At 42.5% G+C, this 25,351-nt stretch overlaps 1 protein-coding gene across 5 annotated transcripts in view; it reads left to right on the top strand.

The window, feature by feature from the left end:
* Positions 1–25,351, top strand: part of ANO4 (anoctamin 4) — a 320,816-nt gene that overhangs the window by 185,081 nt on the left and 110,384 nt on the right. For all 5 annotated transcript variants that reach the window (XM_077472273.1, XM_077472272.1, XM_077472275.1 and 2 more), the window contains 4 exons: positions 2,908–3,072; positions 11,806–11,906; positions 18,759–18,803; positions 21,815–21,946. In XM_077472273.1, coding sequence (XP_077328399.1) covers positions 2,908–3,072; positions 11,806–11,906; positions 18,759–18,803; positions 21,815–21,946 — 443 coding nt within the window. The remainder of the gene's footprint in view (positions 1–2,907; positions 3,073–11,805; positions 11,907–18,758; positions 18,804–21,814; positions 21,947–25,351) is intronic.

Here is a 25,351-nt window from a genome sequence, read left to right as displayed (position 1 = left end):
TCTCAAGCTCCTCGTTTCGGATACTCAGGGTCACCTGATAACCCCTCCTGGCTGCAGGGCTGCTGATAGAAACCATGAGGCCCCGTACAGCCTACCTGATGGGCCCCCCTTCTGCCCCAACCTCAAAGCCACCTATCCATCCAGCGAAAGGGCTGATATAGGTGGGAAGGGGTTAATGATGCCAAGAGGTGCCCATGTCTTACTTTGTAAACTTACAATCTTTTTTTATTTATGTGCATTATATTAAAATATGCAGCAAAGTCAGTATAACTGGCAGAAGATGCGGGGGTAGGTCAGTAGAACAACGGACAGAGTCCCCCATTTCACATCAGAGCCCCCTCCATCACAGCAGAGCCCCCTCCATCACAGCAGAGTCCCCTCCATCACAGCCCCCTCCATCACATCAGAGCCCCCTCCATCACAGCAGAGTCTCCTCCAGCAGAGCCCCCTCCATCACAGCAGAGCCCCCTCCATCACAGCAGAGCCCCCTCCAGCAGAGCCCCTTCCATCACAGCAGAGCCCCCTCCATCACAGCAGAGCCCCCTCCATCACAGCAGAGCCCCCTCCAGCAGAGCCCCTTCCATCACAGCAGAGTCCCCTCCATTACAGCAGAGCCCCCTCCATCACATCAGAGCCCCCTCCATCACAGCAGAGTCTCCTCCAGCAGAGTCCCCTCCATCACAGCAGAGCCCCCTCCAGCAGAGCCCCTTCCATCACAGCAGAGCCCCCTCCAGCAGAGCCCCTTCCATCACAGCGGAGCCCCCTCCATCACAGCAGAGTCCCCTCCATTACAGCAGAGCCCCCTCCATCACAGCCCCCTCCATCACATCAGAGCCCCCTCCATCACAGCAGAGTCTCCTCCAGCAGAGCCCCCTCCATCACAGCAGAGCCCCCTCCATCACAGCAGAGTCTCTTCCAGCAGAGCCCCCTCCATCACAGCAGAGCCCCCTCCATCACAGCAGAGCCCCCTCCAGCAGAGCCCCTTCCATCACAGCAGAGTCCCCTCCATTACAGCAGAGCCCCCTCCATCACATCACAGCCCCCTCCATCACATCACAGCCCCCTCCATCACATCACAGCCCCCTCCATCACATCACAGCCCCCTCCATCACAGCAGAGTCTCCTCCAGCAGAGCCCCCTCCATCACAGCAGAGCCCCCTCCATCACAGCAGAGTCTCCTCCAGCAGAGCCCCCTCCATCACAGCAGAGCCCCCTCCAGCAGAGCCCCTTCCATCACAGCAGAGCCCCCTCCAGCAGAGCCCCTTCCATCACAGCAGAGTCCCCTCCATTACAGCAGAGCCCCCTCCATTACAGCAGAGCCCCCTCCATCACAGCAGAGCCCCCTACATCACAGCAGAGCCCCCTCCATCACAGCAGAGCCCCCTCCATCACAGCAGAGTCTCCTCCAGCAGAGCCCCCTCCATCACAGCAGAGCCCCCTCCAGCAGAGCCCCTTCCATCACAGCAGAGTCCCCTCCATTACAGCACAGCCCCCTCCATCACATCAGAGCCCCCTCCATCACAGCAGAGTCTCCTCCAGCAGAGCCCCCTCCATCACAGCAGAGCCCCCTCCATCACAGCAGAGTCTCCTCCAGCAGAGCCCCCTCCATCACAGCAGAGCCCCCTCCATCACAGCAGAGCCCCCTCCAGCAGAGCCCCTTCCATCACAGCAGAGTCCCCTCCATTACAGCAGAGCCCCCTCCATCACAGCCCCCTCCATCACAGCAGAGCCCCTTATATCACAGCAGAGCCCCTTATATCACAGCAGAGCCCCTTATATCACAGCAGAGCACCTCTCAACATCAGTCCCCATTTGAGGTTGGTGGGGGAGGGGGCCTCTCAGGAGGTGTTAGGATCGTTTACATGACAAAACATTTCTGACTGTTTGTGTTTTGTCTGTGCTGGCAGGTCAGATGCAGTGTCAGTGGGCCTGTTTTAATCTGTGCCCACATGAGAGAACTCTCCTGCATAGCAGCATGTCTCTTACCTAAGAACCTCCTGTCCCGGGCTGCTAATCCTCAGACTTCTCTCCTCCAACCAATGAGAGCAACGGAGGGGTGTGGTCTTGGGTCTGTGGAGAAGGCAATCTAGATCTCTGGACTGGATTACAGAGCTCAGATGAGGTCCTGGGAGACACAGATTCCTGGATTCTGTGTCCAGGATTTTGTAATGGAAAGATCCAGTGTGTAGTGTACAATGAGCGCAGGGAGCCACTTGTAAATTAGAAAGCGTTTTTTGGGTTTTCTCCACTGAACTGTCTTTGAAGCTGCACAGGCCCCCCCTGCTGGCCGGGCCCGGTACAACAGGGCTGGCTGTACTGGCTTATCAGCGGCCCTGCCTGGCTGGCTTCGCCACCTGAAATGGATATTTTGATGATAGGCAACTCCTATCCTCATATTGATTAGTGGTTCCAAATTAATAACTACTGCAGTAGGGAACAGACACAAAAGATACGCTCAGCATCTTTCCAAATAACCGCTCTTCTTTATTATGACGCATGTGAAGGTTTTTATACACATGATTACATAGGTATCACATTAATATTACAATTGTACGTTTATGGTAACAAGGGGCGTTACATAGGCAGGCTAATTCTAATCAGGACTTGAAAGAATGCAAAACATGTACTGAAAACATTAGTGCCGTGTCCACAGTGAGGGCATCATGCAATACATATAAAATAGAATACAATTATATACAGAACCTACAAATTTCCATTACAAGCCCAATGCTACTTAGGACAAATGGTGAGGTTGGATCTCCCCAACTATAACACAGAGATTTAAACCCTTCCCAAATGTATCCACAATTACTAAAACACTGGGTTACCTATTGGGACATTTTTAATGGCAGTGCTTCATCATACCATTAACAACTATTAACATGTTTATTGTTTTCTTTTTTTCAGATTCCAAATGTGCCAGAAAAGAAGAAAACAAATGGGTTATTTTTTAATGATGGAAAGTGCCGCATCGACTATATATTGGTATACAGAAAATCAAGCCCCCAATCAGAGAAAAGAGAAATTTTTGAACGGAATATTAGAGCAGAAGGGTTGCAGATAGAAAAAGAGGTAATTTTTACAGCATAGTTTCAGTTAAAATAAATATGTAAATCATGTGAAATTATTATGTGAAGGAAAAAAAATTATTTTTGGTTTTTAAAGATAATTAACTTAAAATGAAATTGGGCATATGGTAGGATGAAATACTTTGTTGTAAATGCTCCTGTGAAAAAAAATGTGTGCTTAATTATTTTTCTCTGTAAATCATCAGTTATAGTGTTAGATATTTTTTTCTTAACAATTTGTTTCAGCCTCTTCCTCCTCAAGACAATTTTCAGATTCCAGCGCTGTCACACTTTCAATGACAGTTACTCAGTCATGCAACACTGTACCCAAATTAAATATATAGCATATTTTGAGATAGATAGAGCTTTCTTTTGTGGTATTTAATCGCCACTGGGTTTTTAATTTTTTTGTTATATAACTAAAAATTTGGTAAAAAAAAAAAAAATACGTTTTTCTTCGTTTCTGTTATAAAACTTTGCAAATAAATAATCTGCTACAGGCAGTCCCCGAGTTACATACATCTGACTTACATACAACTCATACTTACAAACGGAGGGAGACAGCAGGAAGTGAGAGGAAATCTACCTCTAGAAGAGGAAATTCACTCCTGTAAAGAATTTCATGGGAAAAGGTACCTCCCCTGAAGCTTTATCACCAATCCTTGTTTCCACGACAACCCAAAATTTTCAAAATCAAATTGTCACCGTGACAGAAAGTGATCAAGGGCACAGACAGCAAAACAAACATTACAGGGGTGTTAACCCTATGTTATAAAAAAAATCGTGCACATTTTTTTTGGTTGGAGTTACACTTCAAAAATGTACCTGCTCCAACTTACATACAAATTCAACTTAAGAACAAACCTACAGAACCTATATTGTTTGGAATCCAGGGACTACCTGTACATCTCTTAAAATAAATAAATAAATCAGTGTATATTATTTAGTCTGTGTGAAAATTAGTCTACAAACTATGGTATATATATTTAACAATTTATCAGTTCTGATGTACTGACTTCCTATCCCATTTCTTGAGGCCCTAAAATGTCAGGGCAGTACAAATACCCTCTAAATCACCCCTTTTTTTGGAAAATAGACAGTCCAAGGTATTTAGTAGGAGGCATGGTAAGTTTTGTGGAGTTGTTATCATTTGTCACAATTTTTTGGAAAAAAGAGAAATAAGTAAAAAGAAATTTCACAAAGTTGCCATTTTAACAAGTTATTTCTCAAACACTGCATAGGCTTACTTAGAAATGTATATAAATACAGAAACAATGCGCTTCATAATGCAAAAAAATCACAAAAAAAAAAGCTGCTTCTTAAATAACATAAACATAACAAAAGATGAAAAACATAAATATATAACCATGTATATATAATATAATTCACAGTAGCACTCTTAAATGTGTCCAAAAAAAAGACAAAAAATTGCCTTATATATATGCATATAAATACAGTGAAAAAATATATACACAAAATAGGTGAAATAGTCTGTAAGTCCACACCAAAAAAGCAGTCCTGATTGAATAGTGCAAAAACAATATGTGTGATGATGACACCAATTCCTCCACCAAAGTAATAATTAATTAAGGGGAGGAGACCGATCGGCGTTCCTACTTAGTAGGAGCACACGATCTGTCTCCTGTCCCCTGAGAGTACCAGGATTTGTGTGTTTACACACACAGATCCCGGGTTCTTGTTCTGTCATGAGCAATCGCGAGTGCCTGACAGTCATCGCGCCTGCCGGGCATTCACGTAGACTCCGGGAACACGCTGCAAGCGCCTCCGACATACAGCTACAGCTCGCCCAGGGGAGCCATCCTGCTGCAGCATAACTGCGGCGGCTGGTCAGGAACTGGTTAAAGGGGTTGTAATCCCCCATGGTTTTTCACCTAATGCATTAAGGTGTAAAACCTTCTGTATTGCTGCAGCCCCCCAGGCCCCCTCCCCATTCTACTTACTTGAATGCTGTCATCTTCCGTCTGGGAATGAGCACTAGCTGGTGTCTCGTGTCCTGATTGGATAGATTGATAGCAGCGCAGCCATTGGCTTCTGCTGCTGTCATTCAAATCCAATGATGCGCTGCTGAGGGGCTTGGGGCTGAGTTCTGTGTGAATGGACACAGATGTAGTACTCGTGAGCGAACCCGCATGGGTGTCCACCATAGGAGAGCCTTCTCTAATGTGGACACTCAATGTGGGAAGGAGCCACCAGCGCTGCTGAGGGACCCCAGAAGAGGAGGACCACTCTGGGGCCACTCTGTGCAAAATGAATTGCAGAGTGGAGGTAAGTATGACATGTTTGTTATTTTTTTTTTTAAAACAAGGGTTTAAAACCCCTTTAAAGATATTTTTTTCTTTTTTGTTTTTTGGACACATTTAAGAGTGCTACTGTGAATTATATTATATATACACGGTCATATAATTATGTTTTTCATCTTTTGTTATACTTAGAAATGCACTCCAAAACACATTCTTCTATTTATGGACTAGAGATGGGCTGAACACGCCACGGTTCTGTTTGCGCCATAACTCTCGAACATCGCAAAAGTTTGCACCCGAATGGGGAACCCCATTGAAATTGAAATATCAAAATTCACCAATTTGAAGGCTTATATGCAGGTTATTAACCATAAAAATGGTATGGGAGCCCAGGTACTGACCTGGGGGGCATGTAGCAATGCAAAAAGAACTTTTAAAACAGATAATTTTTAAAGGAGCAGTGATTTTATTGATGCTTAAAGTGAAACAATAAAAATGAAAAATGCCTTTAAATATAGTGTCTGGGGGTCCTCTTAGTCTGCATGTAAAGTGGCGCATCTGTACTATGTATAGAACCTACTGCAGCAAAACTGACATTTATAAAGAAAAAAAATGACATTTAAATTGATTTTCCCTGCAAGCTTTCTTTATTTTGTAAATAATGGATTGGGGAGCCATTCTGTATGATAAGGCCACAATTTAAACAAGATTATAGATTTTTTTGGATATATAACGGTGTCTCTTTGGCAGACTTTGGATGTTAACCACTTGCTTACTGGGCACTTAAACACCCTTCCTGCCCAGACCAATTTTCAGCTTGCGGTGCTCTCACACTTTGAATGACAATTACTCAGTCATGCAACACTGTACCCAAATGAATTTTTTGTCCTTTTTTTCCCACAAATAGAGCTTTCTTTTGGTGGTATTTAATCACCTCTGGGGTTTTTATTTTTTGCGCTATAAATGAAAAAAGACCGAAAATTTAGAAAAAAAACGCATATTTCTTGGTTTCTGTGACAAAATTATGCAAATTATTAATTTTTCTTCATAAATTTTGGCCACAATTTATACTGCTACATATCTTTGGTAAAAATAACCCAAATTAGTGGATATTATTTGGTCTTTGTGAAAGTTAGAGAGTCTACAAGGTGTGGTGCGAATCGCACAAAATTGATCACATCTGATGTACTGGTGGCCTATCTCGCTTCTTGTGACCCGAACAAGTCAGGAAAGTACAAATACCCCCCAAATGACCCCTTTTTGGAAAGTAGACATTCCAAGGTATTTAGTAAGAGGCATAGTGAGCTTTTTGATGTTGTCATTTTTTTCCCACAATTCTTTGCAAAATTAAGATTTTTCATTTTTTTTCTTTTTCTCCACAAAATTGTCATTGTAATAGGTTATTTCTTTCACGTGGCATGTGTATACCCCAAATGACACCCCCCAAAAAATTCTGCTACTCCTCCTGAGTATTACAATACCACATGTGTGGGACTTTTTCACAGCCTGGCCACATAGAGAGGCCCAACATGCAGGTAGCGCCATCATGTGTTCTAGGAACATAAATTACACATCTAACTTGTTGACTATTACACTTTTGAAGCACCAGGACAATGACACGTGACACTGATGACAGATGGCACTGATACGTGGCAATGATGACACTTATACGTGGCACTGATGAAAGGTGGCACTGATGACAGATGGCACTAATATGTGGCACTGATGACACGTGGCACTTATACATGGCACTGATGACACGTGGCACTAATACGTGGCACTGAAGACACGTGGCACTAATACATGGCACTGATGACAGATGGCACTAATACGTGGCACTAATACGTGCCACCGATGACAGATGGCACTAATACATGGCACCGATGACGCGTGACACTGATGACAGATGGCACTGATAAGTGGCATTGATGACACGTGACACTGACAACAGATGGCACGTGACACTGACAGGTGGCACTGATGACAAATGGCACTGATACGTGGCACTGATGACAGATGGCACTAATACGTGGCACTGATGACAGATGGCACTATGTGGCACTGATGACACGGGGCACTGATGACAGATGGCACTTATACGTGGCACTGATGACAGATGGCACTGACGACAGGTGGCACTGACAACAGGTGGCACTGGGGGCATGTAGCACTGGGGGCAGGTAGCACTGGGGTGGATGGCACTGGGGGCAGGTAGCACTGGGGTGGATGGCACTGGGGGCAGGTAGCACTGGGGTGGATGGCACTGGGGCGGATGGCACTGGGGCAGATGGCACTGGGGCGGATGGCACTGCTGGGGGCGGATGGCACTGCTGGGGGCGGATGGCACTGCTGGGGGAGGATGGCACTTTTTATTTTATTTTTTTACTTTTTTTTTTTTTTACTAGAGGCAGAACGGCTGCCGCTGCAGCCGTTCATCTCTCCCCTCTCACACTGTCTGTGCGAGGAGGGAGAGCGGCGCTGAGAGATGATCTCATATGTTTACATATGAGATCATCTCCCATTGGACACGCCGATCACGCTGTAAACGGCCGCTGTGATTGGCAGTTTACAGCGATCTGTGTTTGCCTGTCCCCGGGGGACACGGCGAACACAGAACTTCCGCGATGCGCGCCCGCGGCGGCGCGCATTGCGGAAGTAAACATCAGGACGTCCAGGGACGACCACCCGGACGAACGCGCCTGCTCTATGGCCGTCATTCGGCTATAGGGTGGGCGCGAGGTGGTTAATAACAAATTTTTGCACCACAGTGAACAAGCCTTTGGGAGTTGGTGGTGCCTTTACATCGTAACCCTATAGCGATACTCTTGATCAAAGCAAAAATTGGCCTTGCTGTAAAAAAATTTAATGTGATGCCCATGTCACACAGTTTCGGAAAAATTGGTCTTTGGGTGTTGGTTGTGTCTTCACCCCATAACCTTCGAGAGGTACTCTTGATGAAAGCAGAATTGGCCTTGCTGTAAAAAAAATTACATTTGATGCCCCTGTCACACAGTATGTGGAAAAATTAGTCTTTGGGTACTGGTGGTGCCTTAAACCTGTAACCTTCTAGAGGTACTCTTGATGAAAGCAATTGGCCTTGATGTAAAGATTTTTTAATTTCATGCCCCTGTCACACAGTTGTGGAAAAATTGGTCTTTAGGTATTGGCTGTGCCTTCACCTGTTACCTTCTAGAGGTACCCTCGATGAAAGCAAGAATTGGCCTTGCTGTAAAAAAAATGTAATTTGATTCACCTGCCAAACAGGTGCTGAAAAATTGGTATTTGAGTGTTAATTGTGCTCATGAAACCTATACCAAAAAATTACTTCAAGATAAAATCAACACCCGCTAAGCTCGGCAGCCTAGATAGTTTTGCAGAGATTCGAGATTCCAATAACACTTAATCAGCATTATCAGGAGCTTGATAGCTGCTGCTAATCAAGGACCGATTCATTTTGACAAATGTTAGCTGGTCAACTGAATCTGTGGACAGATGTGCTCTTTTATCTGTCACAAAACCTACAGCAGCACTGAATGCCCATTTGGAAAGCACACTGGATGCAGGGCAGCCCAGCAGCTCAATTGCCTCAAGTTCTGGCCAGTCTATTCTCATGACCCAGAAACCCAGTGGATTGTCTACTGGAAAACTCTCTATGTCTGTTTTCTCCCATAGATAATCTTCCACCATATGATGCAGATGCTGCCAATGGGATCTTGAAGCTGACAGCCCTGGGCACCAAGAACAAAAACATTTTTTGAAATGCATCATTGAGGCAGCCCCCTTCTCCACTGCTCCTTCTTTGACCAACAAAAGCCTCAAAACTAGCTTTTCCATGAGACTGTAACCTATCAAAGTCTGGAAAGGCATTACAAAAACTCCTCTGTAAGGTGTCCACAAAATACTTCATCCTGTGCTCCCTTTGCGAGGGCAGGATGAGTTCTAAGACCTTCCCCTTGTAACAGTGGTCAAGGAGGGTTGCTAACCAATACTGATCGTTATCCTTAATGCCACACAAATTATCGAGTACTTTCACGGGCTTTGAAGAATAAGGGAGCCTATGCACCGCAAGTTTGTGGAGGCATGAGTAGCAGAGTTCTCAGAGTCACTGAGGATTACAGTATCTGGAACTACCTCCTCCCAGCCATGTACTACTCCTAAGGTTTCTGGGGACTGAAAAACCTCCCTTAAAGTGAATGTAAACCCTCACATATACCCAGTGAAATGAACAGCCGCAGATGATACACAGATATGAAACAAATCCTCCTACATAAGTTTTACTTGTATAACTGAGACAGCTGATTGGAGGAAATGCACACACCCCCCTCCACATAGGCAGAGACTTGCAGAGCTGTGCTGTGAATTGACCAACTCTCTGCTAATCTATTTATAGCATCCACCCTGGCACAAAATTCAGGCTGGTTTTATATGAGTTCACGGAAAACTCATTAGTTATCACACTGACAACAGAAGAATGGAGCAGGAGAAAGCCATGGGACATAGGGCTTTGAAGAGAGATAAGAAGACACTGCAGATATATGTGCCCAGCTAAAATTTCATGAATGGGGTTTATATACACTTTAAGGTTTGACAAATGTCTTCCTCTGCTTCTATGTCTTCAAAACTGTCAGAAGCCTCCTCCTCCCTCTCCTCTTTTGTGTTCTGTGGTGTCACAAGAATGGTGTCTGCATAAAGTGGACCTTGAGAGGAAAGGAAGTCCTCTTCCTCCTCCTCCCACTGTTCTGCCTCGAGTGCCCTGTTCATAATGCCACGCAGGATATGCTCTGGAAGGAACACAAGAGGGATTCATTAACCACTTACCGAAAATTTTATAAAAGAAAGCATTTTTCTTGGTTTCAGTTATAACATTTTGCAACTTAGTGATTTTTCGTCATAAATTTTAGCCAAAATTTATACTGCTACATATCATTGGTAAAAATAGTGATAGAGTCTACAAGCTATGGTGCCAATCTCTTAAAATGTATCACACCTGATGTACCAATGGCTTATCTTATTTATTGAGACAGTAACAAGCCAGGAAAGTACAAATACCCCCCAAATTACCCCTTTTTGGAAATTAGACATTCCAAGTTATTTAGTATGAGGCATGGAGTGTTTTTTGAAGTTGTAATTTTTTCCCACAATTCAATGCAAAGTGAAGATTTTTTTTTATTTTTGTCAATTGTCATAATAACAAGTTATTTCTCACACACGGCATATGCATACCACAAATTACACCCTAAAATACATTCTACTACTCCTCCTGAGTATGGTGATACCACATGTGTGAGACTTTTACACAGCCTGGCCACGTAGACAGCCCCATCATGCAGGGAGCACCATCAGGCGTTCTAGGGACATAAAATACACATTTAATTTCTTGATTACCTCTTACACTTTTGAAGGCCCTGGAGCATCAGAACAATGGAAACACCCAAAAAATTGGACCAACCTTCACGGACATTCCCAGGAGAGCAATTCATAATACACCCTCCCCGACTACTGATGTTAGAGCAAGTAGGGTTGCTATTACAATTTAAAACCACACACTAGAGTGTGCAAATTAAGCATGTGTTAATGCATGCCCTTAAAGACACATGTTTTGACCTTTAAATTAACATAATTCAAATTCTAACAATCTAAAAGGCATATGTGTGTGCAGAACTACTAGGCTAACAATAAATCTGAGTGAAAGACCAACAGCATACTGCAGTACATGTACAAACAGAGGGAGCACTAGATTGTAGGCATTCCGCAATCAGTAATGAGAAGTACTAGTGTTCAAACAATACAAGAGAGAGACTCAAGTGTGTGGAGTAGCAGTACACCAACAATAGAAGAACTTCAAGTGAATTGAGTGCTCTTGTATCATAATTACAAGAGTGCTTTGTTATAATATAAAACAAAGTGACACAAGTACAACAAACAGTACTTGTGTGGGTAGAAGATTTCTAAATGCATGTTTCTAAGAGAATAAAGAATAAGTAGCATTTTTTTTATCTATTTTGTAACATAAAAGACAGAGTGTGATTACTGAAATACAATAACATTAAGATACATGTTTTTGAGGTATGCAAACAGTGACTAATGTTGCTTAAAGTTGGTCATACACTAGTAGATTTTCAAACAATCTTTCTTATGAACATTTATATGAAAATACTCATCAGTGACTTGAAGAATGTTCCATAACAAAATGTTTGCTTTTAACACTTGTGAATTAACTTTTCTGTGGGAAGACCACGTTCACTGATGGAAATTATTTCCTTCCAGAAACATTTTCCATCCTTCTCCTTTGAATTTTCTCATCTCATCGAAATCGAATGTCGATCTGACCCCACTAAAGTTTAGAAAATCAAACAAACCTTAAAGTGAAAAATTTCCAATGAAATTCAACTAGTGTGTGGTTAGCTTGAGCAATAATTTCTCGACACCTATGGGACTGCACACTCTCATTGGTCCTTCCTGTGGTTTTGTTACAGTCATCTATTACCAACAGTGACATCATGTTTGTAAAAGTGCACGCACCCTGGGAGGTCCTGGGAAGATATGCCGAACTTATGAATGTTAGGATGCCTTTCAGGTAGGTACACACAACCCATTTTATATTTCCCTGATTAACAAATATGTCTACAATTCACTAAGCAAACATGCGATTGACAGTGAGATTTAACGAGCACCATACTATTACAAACAACAGTCACAATCAGTAACATATTAGCGGTCAGAAACATGTCTGTATAGACAGAAACAGTACCATGCTCACAACACTGGAAATATGCCACAGAGACACAATCATTTATGTACCAAGAAAACCAGAAACAAGCCTGTATATACATAATTAGTACCATACTAATATGACTAGAAATATGCCACAGAGACACAATCATTTCTGTACTACCAGAAACAAGAAACATGCCTGTATGGACAGAATCAGTACATGCTAACATCACCAGAAATATGCTGCAGAGACACAATCATTTCTGTACCAACATAACCAGAAACATGCCTGTATTTACAGAATCAGTACCATACTAACATCACCAGAGACACCATGATTTCTATACCAACATAACCAGAAACATGCCTGTATAGACAGAATCAGTACCATACTAATATTACTAGAGACACCATGATTTCTGTACCAACTAATCAGTACTGACACAAGAAGCAAAAACAAATAAGTTATAAAAACTCTAAATTAGCAGTTTTAAACATTGAGTTATAGCAGAGGCAAGCTGGTTGCTAGCCAAGGACCCAGAGCTCTACAGAGATCATAAGTGTATCATAGATGGAAACATAGTAGCTCTCGGAGACAAAATGAGATACAGTAGGTATGAGAAAGCAGTGGTGGCTTGTACTCCATTTTTTTGGCCATCACTGCCCCCCCGCGTTCAGTCCGTCCGTTCATCAGTCAAAACCCCCACCCTCCCCTGTTTGGGTGGTCAGTCAAACACCCCCCATTGCTAAGTCAATCAGCAAACCAGATAGCACCCCCCACCCGTCTGCCTGTCCACCCACCAGCCCTGCACTTACCCTATCTAGGTCGTGGGCAACTTCTGCGGCTTCTCCCTGTTTCTCCTCCTCAGCGGCTTCTGCTCCATTTTCTTTGTCTTAAGACTAACTTCCTGATTGGCTGGGAGGAGATGCAGGAAGACAATAGTGATTATTAATTCGCTATTGTCACAGAACTGGGTGGGTTCAGTACGCAGTACTGTGCGCCCCCCGAGCACACCCCTTTTTGAACCCAGTTAAAGTCTCAGGCACTAATCACGTGCTTAAAAAAAAAAAACCCCATTGAAATCCATGCGTTTGGCACCCTGCATGTAGATTAGGGGCCGGGCGCATGGATTAGGGGGGTGGCACCCCTAATGGAGTGGCCACCACTGTGAGAAAGTATAGAGCATGTTCAAGGGAGCAGTTCCTACATTTTAATATTATGGGTATTTTAGAATGTTGTGAATAGTATAGAAAATTTGTGCTGAGAGGAGTCTGCCATTGCCAAACTATGAAACTGCTAATTACCTTGCTGTCACAGTGAGCTTCAGTTACTAAAACTGTAGAGTGCAAAATCTGGTGCAACTGTGCATGGTAGCCAATCAGCTTCTAACTTCAGCTTGTTTAATTAAGCTAAATTAAATAAATAAAAAACTGGAAGCTGATTAGTTTCTGTGCAGAACTGCACCAGATTTTGCACTCTAGTCTAGTCGTAAATCAACCCAAGTAATCTAATACTGCAATACTTCCTGAGTCACTGACCCAGTGTAACTATGGAGATCAAGTTGACGTCACTGTAGTTTTACTTGCTTCATGCACAGTCTAAGTCAGTGGCTCAAATATATATTGAAGGATTCGCAAGACTGCTGAGCAACTGGCATTTTTCAGAGAGAGGTCAGCATTTATAGCACATATGGTGTTCCTTGACAGTTGCAATAAAAAAAATGTTTTCTCCATAGTAGAGTGTAATTATTTATTCAGTATAAAAACATAGGGAGAAGAATTAATTTAGAGTGAAGAAATAAGCGGTATGTCAGTGAGGATGATGCCCTGATGGGCGTCAGTTGGGTAGAGTACAGCTGTCATTGTTCCAGAGATACGTAATGAACTGCCACCCAGACAATCAGCAAACGTTGTCTCATACACACACAGATAATCACACAGCTAGTGGAATTAATCTTTTAATGGCTCACTAGAGGTTATTGGGGACAAGTACAAATAAATTATGTATACATAATTTATAATTCATGTCTTAGTTTATCGCAATGCTATTAAGTGAGCCACAGAACAGAAGAGCATCAGCTGCCTACATACTAAAATGAAAGCAGTGGTGCACAGAGATAATATACGGGCAGCTTTTTAAAGACTTGAACATGTTTTTTTTTTTTTTGTTTTTTTTTTTACCAGAAAAGCACATGTTAATAACAATGACCTTAAACTTATAGATGCATTTTTTGTGTATGTATATATATACAGTGGTGTGAAAAAGTGTTTGCCCCCTTCCTCATTTCCTGATCCTTTGCATGTTTGTCACACTTAAGTGTTTCGGAACATCAAACCAATTTAAACAATAGTCAAGGACAACACAAGTAAACACAAAATGCAATTTGTAAATGAAGGTGTTTATTATTAAAGGTGAAAAAAAATCCAAACCATCATGGCCCTGTGTGAAAAAGTGATTGCCCCCTAAACCTAATAACTGGTTGGGCCACCCTTAGCAGCAACAACTGCAACCAAGCATTTGCGATAACGTGCAATGAGGCTTTTACAGCGTCATGGAGGAATTTTGGCCCACTCATCTTTGCAGAATTGTCCTAATTCAGTTACATTAGAGGGTTTTCGAGCATGAACGGCCTTTTTAAGGTCATACCACAACATCTCAATAGGATTCAGGTCAGGACTTTGGCTAGGCCACTCCAAAGTCTTCATTTTGTTTTTCTTCAGCCATTCGGTGGTGGACTTGCTGGTGTGTTTAGGATCATTGTCCTGCTGCAGAACCCAAGTTCGTTTCAGCTTGAGTACACGAACAGATGGTCGGACATTCTCCTTCAGGATCTCTTGGTAGACAGCAGAATTCATAGTTCCTTTTATCACGGCAAGTCTTCCATGTCCTGAATTAGAAAAACAGCCCCAGACCATCACACTACCACCACCATATTTTACTGTTGGTATAATGTTCTTTTTATGAAATGCAGTGTTCCTTCTACGCCAGATATACTTGGACACACACCTTCCAAAGAGTTCCACTTTTGTCTCATCGGTCCACAGAATGTTGTCCCAAAAGTCTTGGGGATCATCAAGATGTGTTGTGGAGAAATTGAGACGAGCTTTGATGTTCTTTTTGCTCAGTCTTTTGTGACCTCTTGGATGAGTCGTCGCTGCGCTCTTGGGGTAATTTTGGGCGGCCGGCCACTCCTGGGAAGGTTCACCACTGTTCCATGTCTTCGCCATTTGTGGATAAAGGCTCTCACTGTGGTTCGCTGGATTCCCAAAGCTTTGGAAATGGCTTTATAACCCTTTCCAGACTGATAGATCTCAATTACTTTCTTTCTCAATTGTTCCTGAATTTCTTTGGGTCTCGGCATGATGTGTAGCTTTTAAGGATCTTCTGGTGGACCTTACTGTATCAAGCAGCTCCTATTTAAGTGATGCCTTGATTGTGAAGAGGTGTGGCAATAATCAGGCCTGGGTGTGGCTAGAGAAATTGAACTCAGGTGTGGACAACCACAGTTATAGTATGTTTTAACAAGGGGGGCAATCACTTTTTCACACAGGGCCATGATGGTTTGGATTTTTTTTCACCTTTAATAATAAACACCTTCATTTACAAATTGCATTTTGTGTTTACTTGTGTTGTCCTTGACTATTGTTTAAATTGGTTTGATGTTCCGAAACACTTAAGTGTGACAAACATGCAAAGGAACAGGAAATGAGGAAGGGGGCAAACACTTTTTCACACCACTGTATATATATATATATATATATATATATATATATATATATATATATATATATATATATATATATATATATATATATATATATATATTGATTTCAGATTTAAGGAGTGGAAATCATAAACACACATGCACGCCCACACACATGCACACACCACACGTGTTAAGCTTATTTAAAATATGATGATCACAACTCCAATTTCTGACAAAACTTTTTTTTTTATATAGTGGGAAAATCTCTTATACTGTACATTTCTGTTGCTGTCTACGGTATGTTTTCATTGAGGAGATTTCCTTTCACTTTCTGTATAGCAAACAGGCGGTGAGAGGAATAAGAAGAGACAGAAATGGGGTCAGAAACAGACAAACAAATCCATAAGTAGAGTGGGGAAAGGTAGAGCCCATTGGAACTTTCCATTGCTGTTGTTGATAAAAGTGTGTATAAGGGCACTTTGAGTAACAAACCAAGCAGATATCAGTCTATGTAGAAATAGAAGAGGGTCTTCATGCACTTTCGGCAGCACTTGAAGAGAGAAGCAAACTTTGGAAGTAAAATGAAAAGGAAAAAAAGGTGCTTTTAAGTGCATATAACTTTATATTTCCCGAAAGGGTTAAAAACACTCACAAAAGGGTGGATGGGTAGAAGCACATCATATTAGTAATATGGCAGGTGGTCCGGCGTTCTGGTAGTCCCAAGGAGTCTCAGTGATATCCCCAGGTGTAAGTCTATCGCAGCATATTCTGAAGTGGCCGACAGATGTAAGCCACAACTCTCTTGGATACTGGGAAGACAGCAAGGCTGTCTGAGACAGCATGGAAGCTGAATCCAGGAAGTGGCATCAGCAGGAAGGGACCAACAACCAACGTGGACAGTAAGCCGGAAGTGACGTCATCAGCATGCGATGCGTTTCGGAACAGCTGATTGGTTTCTTCTACAGAGAGAAAGTTATTGCTTGAAGGAGGAACTAATCACTGAGACGCGGGACTACCAGAACGCTGTACCACTTGTCGTATTACAAATATGATGTGCTTCTACCCATCTACCCCTTTGTAAGTGTTTTTAACCCTTTTTGGGAAATATAAAGTTTTACTTCTGCACTGAAGCCCCATACACACTATCAGATTATCTGCTGAGTTTTTCCTTCAGATTTACCAAAACCATGTAGTAGAAGGGCCTGCCTGATTGCATGCACATTGAAACTCCTAAGGTTTGTCATCATATTATATGGTTTTGGTAAATCTGAAGGAAAAACTCAGCAGAAATTATGATAGTGTGTATGGGGCTTTAGAGGCACTTTTTTTCTTTCCATTATTATTGTTGCCTTTTTTCCCCAATGGCATCCTTTCTCCACATCTCTGGTCCTGGTATCACAGGGACAGAATGTGTTGGGAAAATCTCCCCAAATGAATCATAGACATGGCAGTTCTAAACCATATGCAAATGCAGGTCTGCTATTTTAAATGTCCTTTCCCTTATCCTATCTTTCTATACCACACAACCCTTTTCCTAGAAGGAAGGCTAAAATGCCATTCTAAATCCCCTTTTTTATTACTCCATTTAACTGAAGACATTGGGCTTGATTTACTAATGGCAACCAAACTGTTCACTATAAAGGCATGCCCCATGTTTAAGTACATAATGGGATTTATTTACTAATGCTGGAAAGTGCAAAATCAGGCTCACTGCTGCATAGAAACCAATTAGCTTCTAACCCCAGCTTGTTCAATTAAGCTTTGGCAATAAATACTGGAAGCTCATTGGTTTCTATGCAGAAGTGAGCCTGATTTTGCACTTTCCAGCTTTAGTAAATAAACCCCATTGTGTACTTAAAAGTGTACTCAAAAGGAGAACTGCACATTGCAAGGGAATTTTCCCCAGAGCATAGTGAATGAGGTGAGGCTCTGCTGTTTTTTGTTTTTTTTTATTCCCTTGCACATGATTGAGTATTTTTTGCAAAATGAAAATTTCACCAGCTCGGGGGGAAAATGTTCTTGCACAGTGCAATTGCTCTCGCAAAGTCAACAACCTTTTTTCCTTTAGTAAACCAACCCAATTAGCTTACATTCAAAATATGAATAGTGGAACAATGTCAGTAGGTATATAAAGACCGAGCCTATTTTGGAAACAAACAAAAAATGTAACCACACAACAAATCCCTTTAATAAAAAAGGAAAAAAAATAATAATGTGCCACAATCACAGTTGACTCCAGTGACACCCATAAAGTTCGCAGAAGAAAGGAAACTAGTGGTTTGGTGCCATAATTAATGGCAGCTGAACAGTATTCAAATTTTGTCAGCGAAGGGCTATGTAGGCAGCTTAAAACCAGTTTTTAAATTCTGCCAGTGGAGTGCCATCTATTACTGAACCCATGGTCCATGGAGGACCAGCTCCATGTTTGATTCAGTAGTCCTTGTTGCCTTCATGCATGTGTGTTAAATGGTAGGTTCTCTTAATAATAGGTAGATATTATTTAGTCCACATTTTGCATCAGGGTTCAGAGGAATATAGTTACACTGCCAGGATACTGCACATCATTGCTTATGGCACTGTTTATTTAGGCCCTGTATGTGAAAATAATAGTACTCTTTCAGATATTAATAGATAACATAGCATGATAAAAACAGTAATATTATTTTTTCCTTTACAAAACATGCATGTGTTCAACATTTTTTTTGTTCAACAAGTATGGGTTCAACTAAAACAGACAATGTGTGTTAGTGTACAGAAGCCTAACATATATGTTCTTGGTGTTGGTAGTAAGGATACATAGGGTGGCCAAGGTGTAGAGGACATTAGATGTGTATAGCAATGATGACACAACAGTCTCCTGCTGACTGGTGTGTGTGTTAATCTCTCTAGTCTCTTCCTCCACCTCTTACAGGCTTCTGTCTTCAATCTCCTTTGCTTTCTTGTTAGTTCATACTGTAACTGTCGATGGGTTTTCTTCTCGACTGGCTTCATTTTTGCTGTTCTTCCAGGAGAAAAATCTATTACCTGCACAGACGATACAAGTTCATGAGCAGGTCAGTATGACTCAAATCAGATTTTCGTCTTGGCTGATGTTTATTGTGCAGAAAATGTAAAAGCGTATACAAATTTTTCTGGGAAAATCCTGTCAAACGTAACTCCAATTTGATCATTCCACAGGCCGCTATTTGCTCCTACATTTATGTAGGAAAAAAGTGTACACTGTCTTTTATAAGCCACGAAAAATACAAGTAAATAGATCAATAGAGTTTATTTTTATATGTGTTTCAGTGCATCCATAATCCCAGATAATTCAAATATAAAGCCGAATGATGTTAAAGCAAATCTTGCTGAGGCTATAACGTGTTACATATTTCTCTATGCCATATTTCTAATACTGTACTTCATAGACAACAATTAGAGGTATTTTAAAGAAATGAAGAGTGACCTTTCATTTGAAAACTCTAGTTCCCTGGTTGTCAGGCTGATCTTCTGGCTTCAATGCTTTCTAAGGCACTATCCCAGCACAAGTATGCGGGGTCCTGACTTCATTGTTAGGCCTCATTTACACTTGCAGTTGAGCTCCTCAACTGCTCCCTCTTAAGCTGTAAAGGCAGCAGACGGAGGTTTATAAATGTGGCAAAAATTCCCCCCCCCCCCATGTCGCACTTGACAGGCGGTACCGTAGGGTTACCACCTCATCCCTTTAAAATGGAACACATATTAATTACACAGGTTCTGTGGCTGATTAAGGTGGTAATTAAACTCACTCGGTGCCTTATCCAAATTAAATTAGCCTTAGAACCTGTGTGAATGAATGAATAACTTGTATAGCGCTACATGTGCAAACTAAATCGCCTCAGGGCACTTTTGCTGCCAGTGTCCATCTGGGATTTCAGAAAAGATGGGTCTTGAGCTTCTTCCTGAAGGCCAGATAGTTTTCCTCTGAGCGGATGTCCACGGGTAGAGCATTCCATAGCTGTGGTCTTTGTACCCCGAACCTTCGTTCGCCTTTTAATTTGTAGCGGGTCTTGGGGATGTGGGGGAGGTTCTGGTTAGTTGACCAGAGAGTGCAATGTGTAATTCATATGCTTTTGGATTTAAGGGGATAAGGCGGCCACTCTACATGTACCACCCGCTGAATGCAACCCATTCATCTTAATGGGGTCATACTGCAATCTCGCCAGAACTACGTGCTATACACATCTTGGTGACTCATTGGTGCAGGTTTTTAGAGGTTAAATCAGCTGGTGAGGTCACTGACTATCAAATGCCTGTCATACCCTTTCTAAAGAGCAGTGTGGGGTGCATCACTCTTCAGAGGGCAATGTAAGTGTTAATGAGCCCTTACAGCAATGGCAGCCTCCAGGTTTCACTCATAAAGGTTTTCCTTTAACCACTTTCAGACCGGACCAATTTGCTGGTCAAAGACCAGACCACTTTTTGCGATTCGGCACCGCGTTGCTTTAACTGACAATTGCGCGGTCGTGCGACATGGCTCCCAAACAAAATTGACGTCCTTTTTTTCCCACAAATAAAGCAAAATAGGGATAGTTTTATAGCATTTTTATTAATAATTTTTTATTATTTTTTTTTACTAGTAATGGCGGTGATCAGCGATTTTTATTGTGACTGCGACATTGTGGGGGACCCATCGGACATTTTTGACACATTTTTGGGACCATTGTCATTTATACAGTAATCACTGCTATATAAATGCAGTGATTCCTGTGTAAATGACACTGGCAGTGAAGGGGTTAACCAGTGGGTGGCAGTGTAGGGGTTAAGTGTTTCTAGGGGTGTGTTACTAACTGTGGGGGGTTGGGCTTTCATTTAGTGAACACTGATCTCTGCTCCAATCACATGGAGCAGAGATCAGCGTCACTAGTTGCTAGGCAGAATGGAGAAATGCTGTTTACAACGGCATTTCTTCATTTGGCCGCTCCGTGAGACGATCGCGGGGATGCCCGCAGCGATCGAGTCCGCGGGTCCCGCGACCGGACTCACGGGGGTCCCGACGCGCTCCCAATGGCAGGGCGGCAAATTTAAAGGGACGTACATGTACGCCCATTTGCCTGCCCGTGCCATTCTGTCGACGTACATCGTCATGCGCTGGTCGACAAGTGGTTAAATATGTACTGTAGAAATCCCTGGACTGGTCATTTCAGTATGTTCTTCTGTATGGGTATGTCTACATTTTTCTCGAAAGAACACAGTTTTTTGTATGACCAGGATCACAGGATTGTAGTTTCTAATATAGATAGAAACACTGGGGAGTAGAAAATGATTAGAAGGCTGAGATGAGGTATGTTGCGATGTGTCAGAAAATATCTTTAGTTTTTCTGTCAACCAGTACATCCAAAAAACAAATGTACAGAGGTTAACTGGTATTCTTCTGGCTTATTTGTTGTTAAATGTTGTGTTTTACTTCTAGATCTTTAGGCCCCATTCACACTTTGCATAGAGGGGCAGTCATGGGCTTCACATTTAAAATTTCCTTTAAAGTGCAGCCATGTGAATGACTGCACTTGTTTGCAGGAATTGAAAAAACTTGGAGATAATGACTGACCTTTAGTGGATGCTCTTCTGGATACTATGTTAACCCCCTGTTTAAGAATGTCTGCACAGGTTGTATCAATATTCAGGATGGGCAAATACTTATGAATAATATCCCTAACCTGGGCAAATTCCGCACTGAAAGGGTCAGTTTGCCTTAGCAGGGGTCCAACCTGTTTGTCTACTAACCTAACAAGTCTTCCCTCTTTTTGCTCCTTGCGAATTGACAACAGGCTTCACGCAATTTTATAAAGGCATGTTATGCAGCAATTACCGCACAATTTTGTTGCACTACAATCACAGCAAAATCCCATCAGATTTGGGGCAGCGATTCTGTCCCTGATTCCAAATCACTAAGTGATAGGGCCTTAATGTAATGTGACAGAAGATTTCATATAAAACATTTTGGTATTGTAAAAATTGTTTTTGTAAATTACCAAACAATTATAAACATGTGATACAGTAATGATTTTTGGAGAGTAAAGGCTAATCTTTTATTCGCTTTTTGAAGGATGGAGAAGCAACTGAGCAGGTTTCGGGGATGGCTGCCTAAAAAGCCCATGAGATTGGACAAGGAGACAATTCCGGACCTGGAAGAAAATGACTGCTACACTGCACCCTTCAGCCAGCAGAGGATTCACCAGTAAGTTAGATTCATAGTATAACCTAGAACGTACATGTCAGGTGAAGCAAAATCAGCCAGTTTCAAGTGCTTTTGTTACAACAGAACAGACCAATATTGACTTATGTACTTTTTCTGTTGGTAGTTGATTCGACAATATGATCATCTAAAATTCCTTAGTTAGTATAGTTATCACTATAATGGCCCACAGGACTCCTGTGGGATCCAGGAGTGCAGTTGGTTGAAGGTGGAACTTAACACCTTCCTGCCCAACCTATAGTTCAATGGCGGCCTGGCGGGAGAACTGTTGATCTGGGAGGACGTGCCTCTCTTTGGGAGGCACGTCCCAAATAATTGCGCAATAATTGTACTTATCACTGTACCGGCCTGCTGCCAGTATGATCACTGTGATCACTGTGACCAATTACACCAGATCACATGACAGTTGTAAACAATGGGCAGCACAGTGGTGTAGCACTCTCGCCTAGCACTAAAAAGGGTCGCTGGTTCGAATCCCAACCACTACACTACCTGCCTGGAGTTTGCATGTTCTCCCTGCACCTGCATGGGTTTCCTCCGGGTACTCCTGTTTCCTCCCACAATCCAAAGACTTGCTGGTAGGTTAATTTGCTTCTGTCCAAAATTGGCCCTAGTATATGAATGCGAGTTGGGGATTGGATTGGATTGCGGGCTCCTTGGGTGTGGAGACCAATGTGTGTGTGGTGTGCTGTGTAAATTGACAGTGCTATATGGGTACCCTAAAAAATAAATAATATATAATGGAGGAGCATCTTGATGAGATGCAATGTGCAGGTATAGGGACAATTGTGGACACGCACCCACACTCACTCAGGTTGAACTGGATGGACTGATGTCTTTTTTCAACCCTACTAACTATGTAACTATGTAACAATGGATGGCTTCCTTTCATGCCATCAGTTGTATACAATTGTGTTGCTAGCTATGATCACAGTCAGGGACAAAAAATAGGCCTGGGCATTTTAAATTGAGCAGCAAACTTTTCCAGGGACCGGGGGGAGGGTGGGGAGATGTCGGTAGACATTTGCGGGGGTGGCTGGTGTCGGTCCTCCACACTATAATGTGCAGGGACACTATCATATAAAGGGGACGGCACTGTAATGATTACAGTGCCCATTTACAGTGCAGTCTCCTTTATATTACAGTGTCCCAGTCCTATTGTGGCCATACAATGCTAGTACTGTCTGTCTGCTATTGTGCCCACACTGCCCAGTGACACTGATGTGCGCTCTCTGGTGGTCCTGGACAGCATGGCGCTCTCTTTCTGGTGGTGCGGTACAGCGTGGCTCTCTCTGGGGGTACGGTACAGCGTGGCTCTCTGGTGGTGCGGGTACAGCGTGGCTCTCTCTGGTGGTGCAGTGCAGCATGTCTCTCTCTCTCTCTGGTAGTGCGGTACAGCGTGGCTCTCTCTCTCTGGTGGTGTGGTACAGCGTGGCTCTCTCTGGTGGTTTGGGAACAGCATGCCTTTCTCTGGTGGTGTGGTGCAGCGTGGCTCTCTCTGGTGGTGCGGCACAGCATGGCCTGTGTTAACCCTGTCCCGGTTGGCACTTACCTCCCACTGTGCGGCCTGAACATCAACAGGCCACGTAACGGGAGGCCCCGGCCCACCGGGCAAATGCCCAGTCTGTCCTATGGCCAGTCCGGCCCTGGCCACAAGGATCATATGGCACAGACAATGCTAATCACAGCCCATATGTACCATGTGGTTCGCTTTGGTCAACCACAGCTAATCATAACAAAAGACACTGAATGACAATCTTTAATTAAGTAAAAATGGTTGCTTATACCAGTAAATCAGATTTTCCCCACGGGGCATGTTATTTCTAATTATGGCACTGTGCTTAAAGGTATGAAAGTATGGTTTTGGTTAAAAGATCAGGCTATTGAACAGACTTTCTGGCAAGTGCCCATGTTGGTAGAATATTATTATTATACAGGATTTATATTGCACCAACAGTTACAAAACAATTCAATACAGGAGGAATCAGAAGGCCCTGCTCATTAGAGCTTACAATCGAGAAGGGAGGGTCAAGTGATACAAAAGGTAATTTTGGGGGCTAAGCTGATGAAGAAAATGAAAGTTGTTAGGTGGAGGCAGGATAGGCTTCTTTGAAGAGAAAAGTTTTCAGGAATTACCTAAAAGTGGATAGAGCTGGAGATAGACAGATTGGGGTAGGGAATTCCAAAAGATGGGAGAGGCTTTTGCGAAGTCCTGGAGGCGAGTATGGTAGGAGGGGACGAGGGAGCTAGAGAGCAGGAGGTCTTGGAAGGAATGAACAGGATGAACTTAAAACAGGTGTAGGAGCTGTGGACCTTTTTAGTTTTTTTTTTAAATGGGTTGACTTGTCCATTTCCCCATGGAGCTCTTTGATTTCTAATTATAAAACTGTGGTTGATTTACTAAAACTGTAGAATGTAAAAATCTGGTGTAGCTCTGCATGGAAACTAATCAGCTTCCAAGGATTTTTGCCAAAGCCTGATTGAACAAGCTGAAATTAGAATCTGATTGGCTACCATGCACAGCTGCACCAAATTTAGCATTCTCCAGTTTTAATAAATCAACCCCACTTTGCTTAAAAATATGAAATAAGGCTTTTGGTTAAAAGATCGGACTGCTGAACAGATTTTCTGGCAAGTGCCCATCTTGGAAAAACATTAGTGATTAAAAATCTACCCTGAATGGTGGATTCTTTCCGCTACATTGCATTTGCAGTTAAATGATCACATATGATTCTAGTTTATATTTATATTATGTTATCTCTATCCTTTGCTGAATTTTGGTCTTAATGTATGTTTGTATTGAATAATCGAAGACCACTAGTGGTAGAGCCAAGGTCTGTTAGAGGCCCAAACTATGTGTTATATTCACTACCTGAAGGTGATGAAGGTGCGTTAAATGCTACGTATGATTGAATATGCAAAGACTTTTAGTGACCCCTTCTGGTACAGGATAAGTACTGAGCTTAATCGTCAAAAAATTCTCTTAAGGTCTTTGTAGATATGAGATGACATCAGTGCTGGGTTAGGTGATGGTCCTATGTCTATAGGTGGCTGCGGATGGACTGTTGGTTGCTCAAAGCTGAGAGCTGTGACAGACAGCTTCCAGCTCTCTGCTCGGGGAGCTGTGAGAACCGAATGATCGGCGGTGTTCAATCGGTCGGTTCTCAGTGCAGAGGTATTAGGGGACAGAGTCAGCATCAGACCGATGCTGCATCTACCTAGGTAAGTATAAATCTGCAAAAAAGCCATACTTCTCTTTTAAGCAAAAAAAATAATTATAATGTTCAAGGATGAACTAACTTTTAAAAACCATTTGCTTTTTAAATGTTCTTAATGTATGTGAGTGCAAAACATTTGTTTTAGTTTTGGAGAGAGTGAAGGGGGATT

Source organism: Lithobates pipiens, unplaced genomic scaffold, assembly GCF_037356315.1.
Source record: "Lithobates pipiens isolate NorthernLeopardFrog02 unplaced genomic scaffold, aLitPip1_a1.2 Scaffold_8, whole genome shotgun sequence".
NCBI classification, from domain to species: domain Eukaryota; kingdom Metazoa; phylum Chordata; class Amphibia; order Anura; family Ranidae; genus Lithobates; species Lithobates pipiens.
This window is presented reverse-complemented; position numbering and strand designations above follow the sequence as displayed.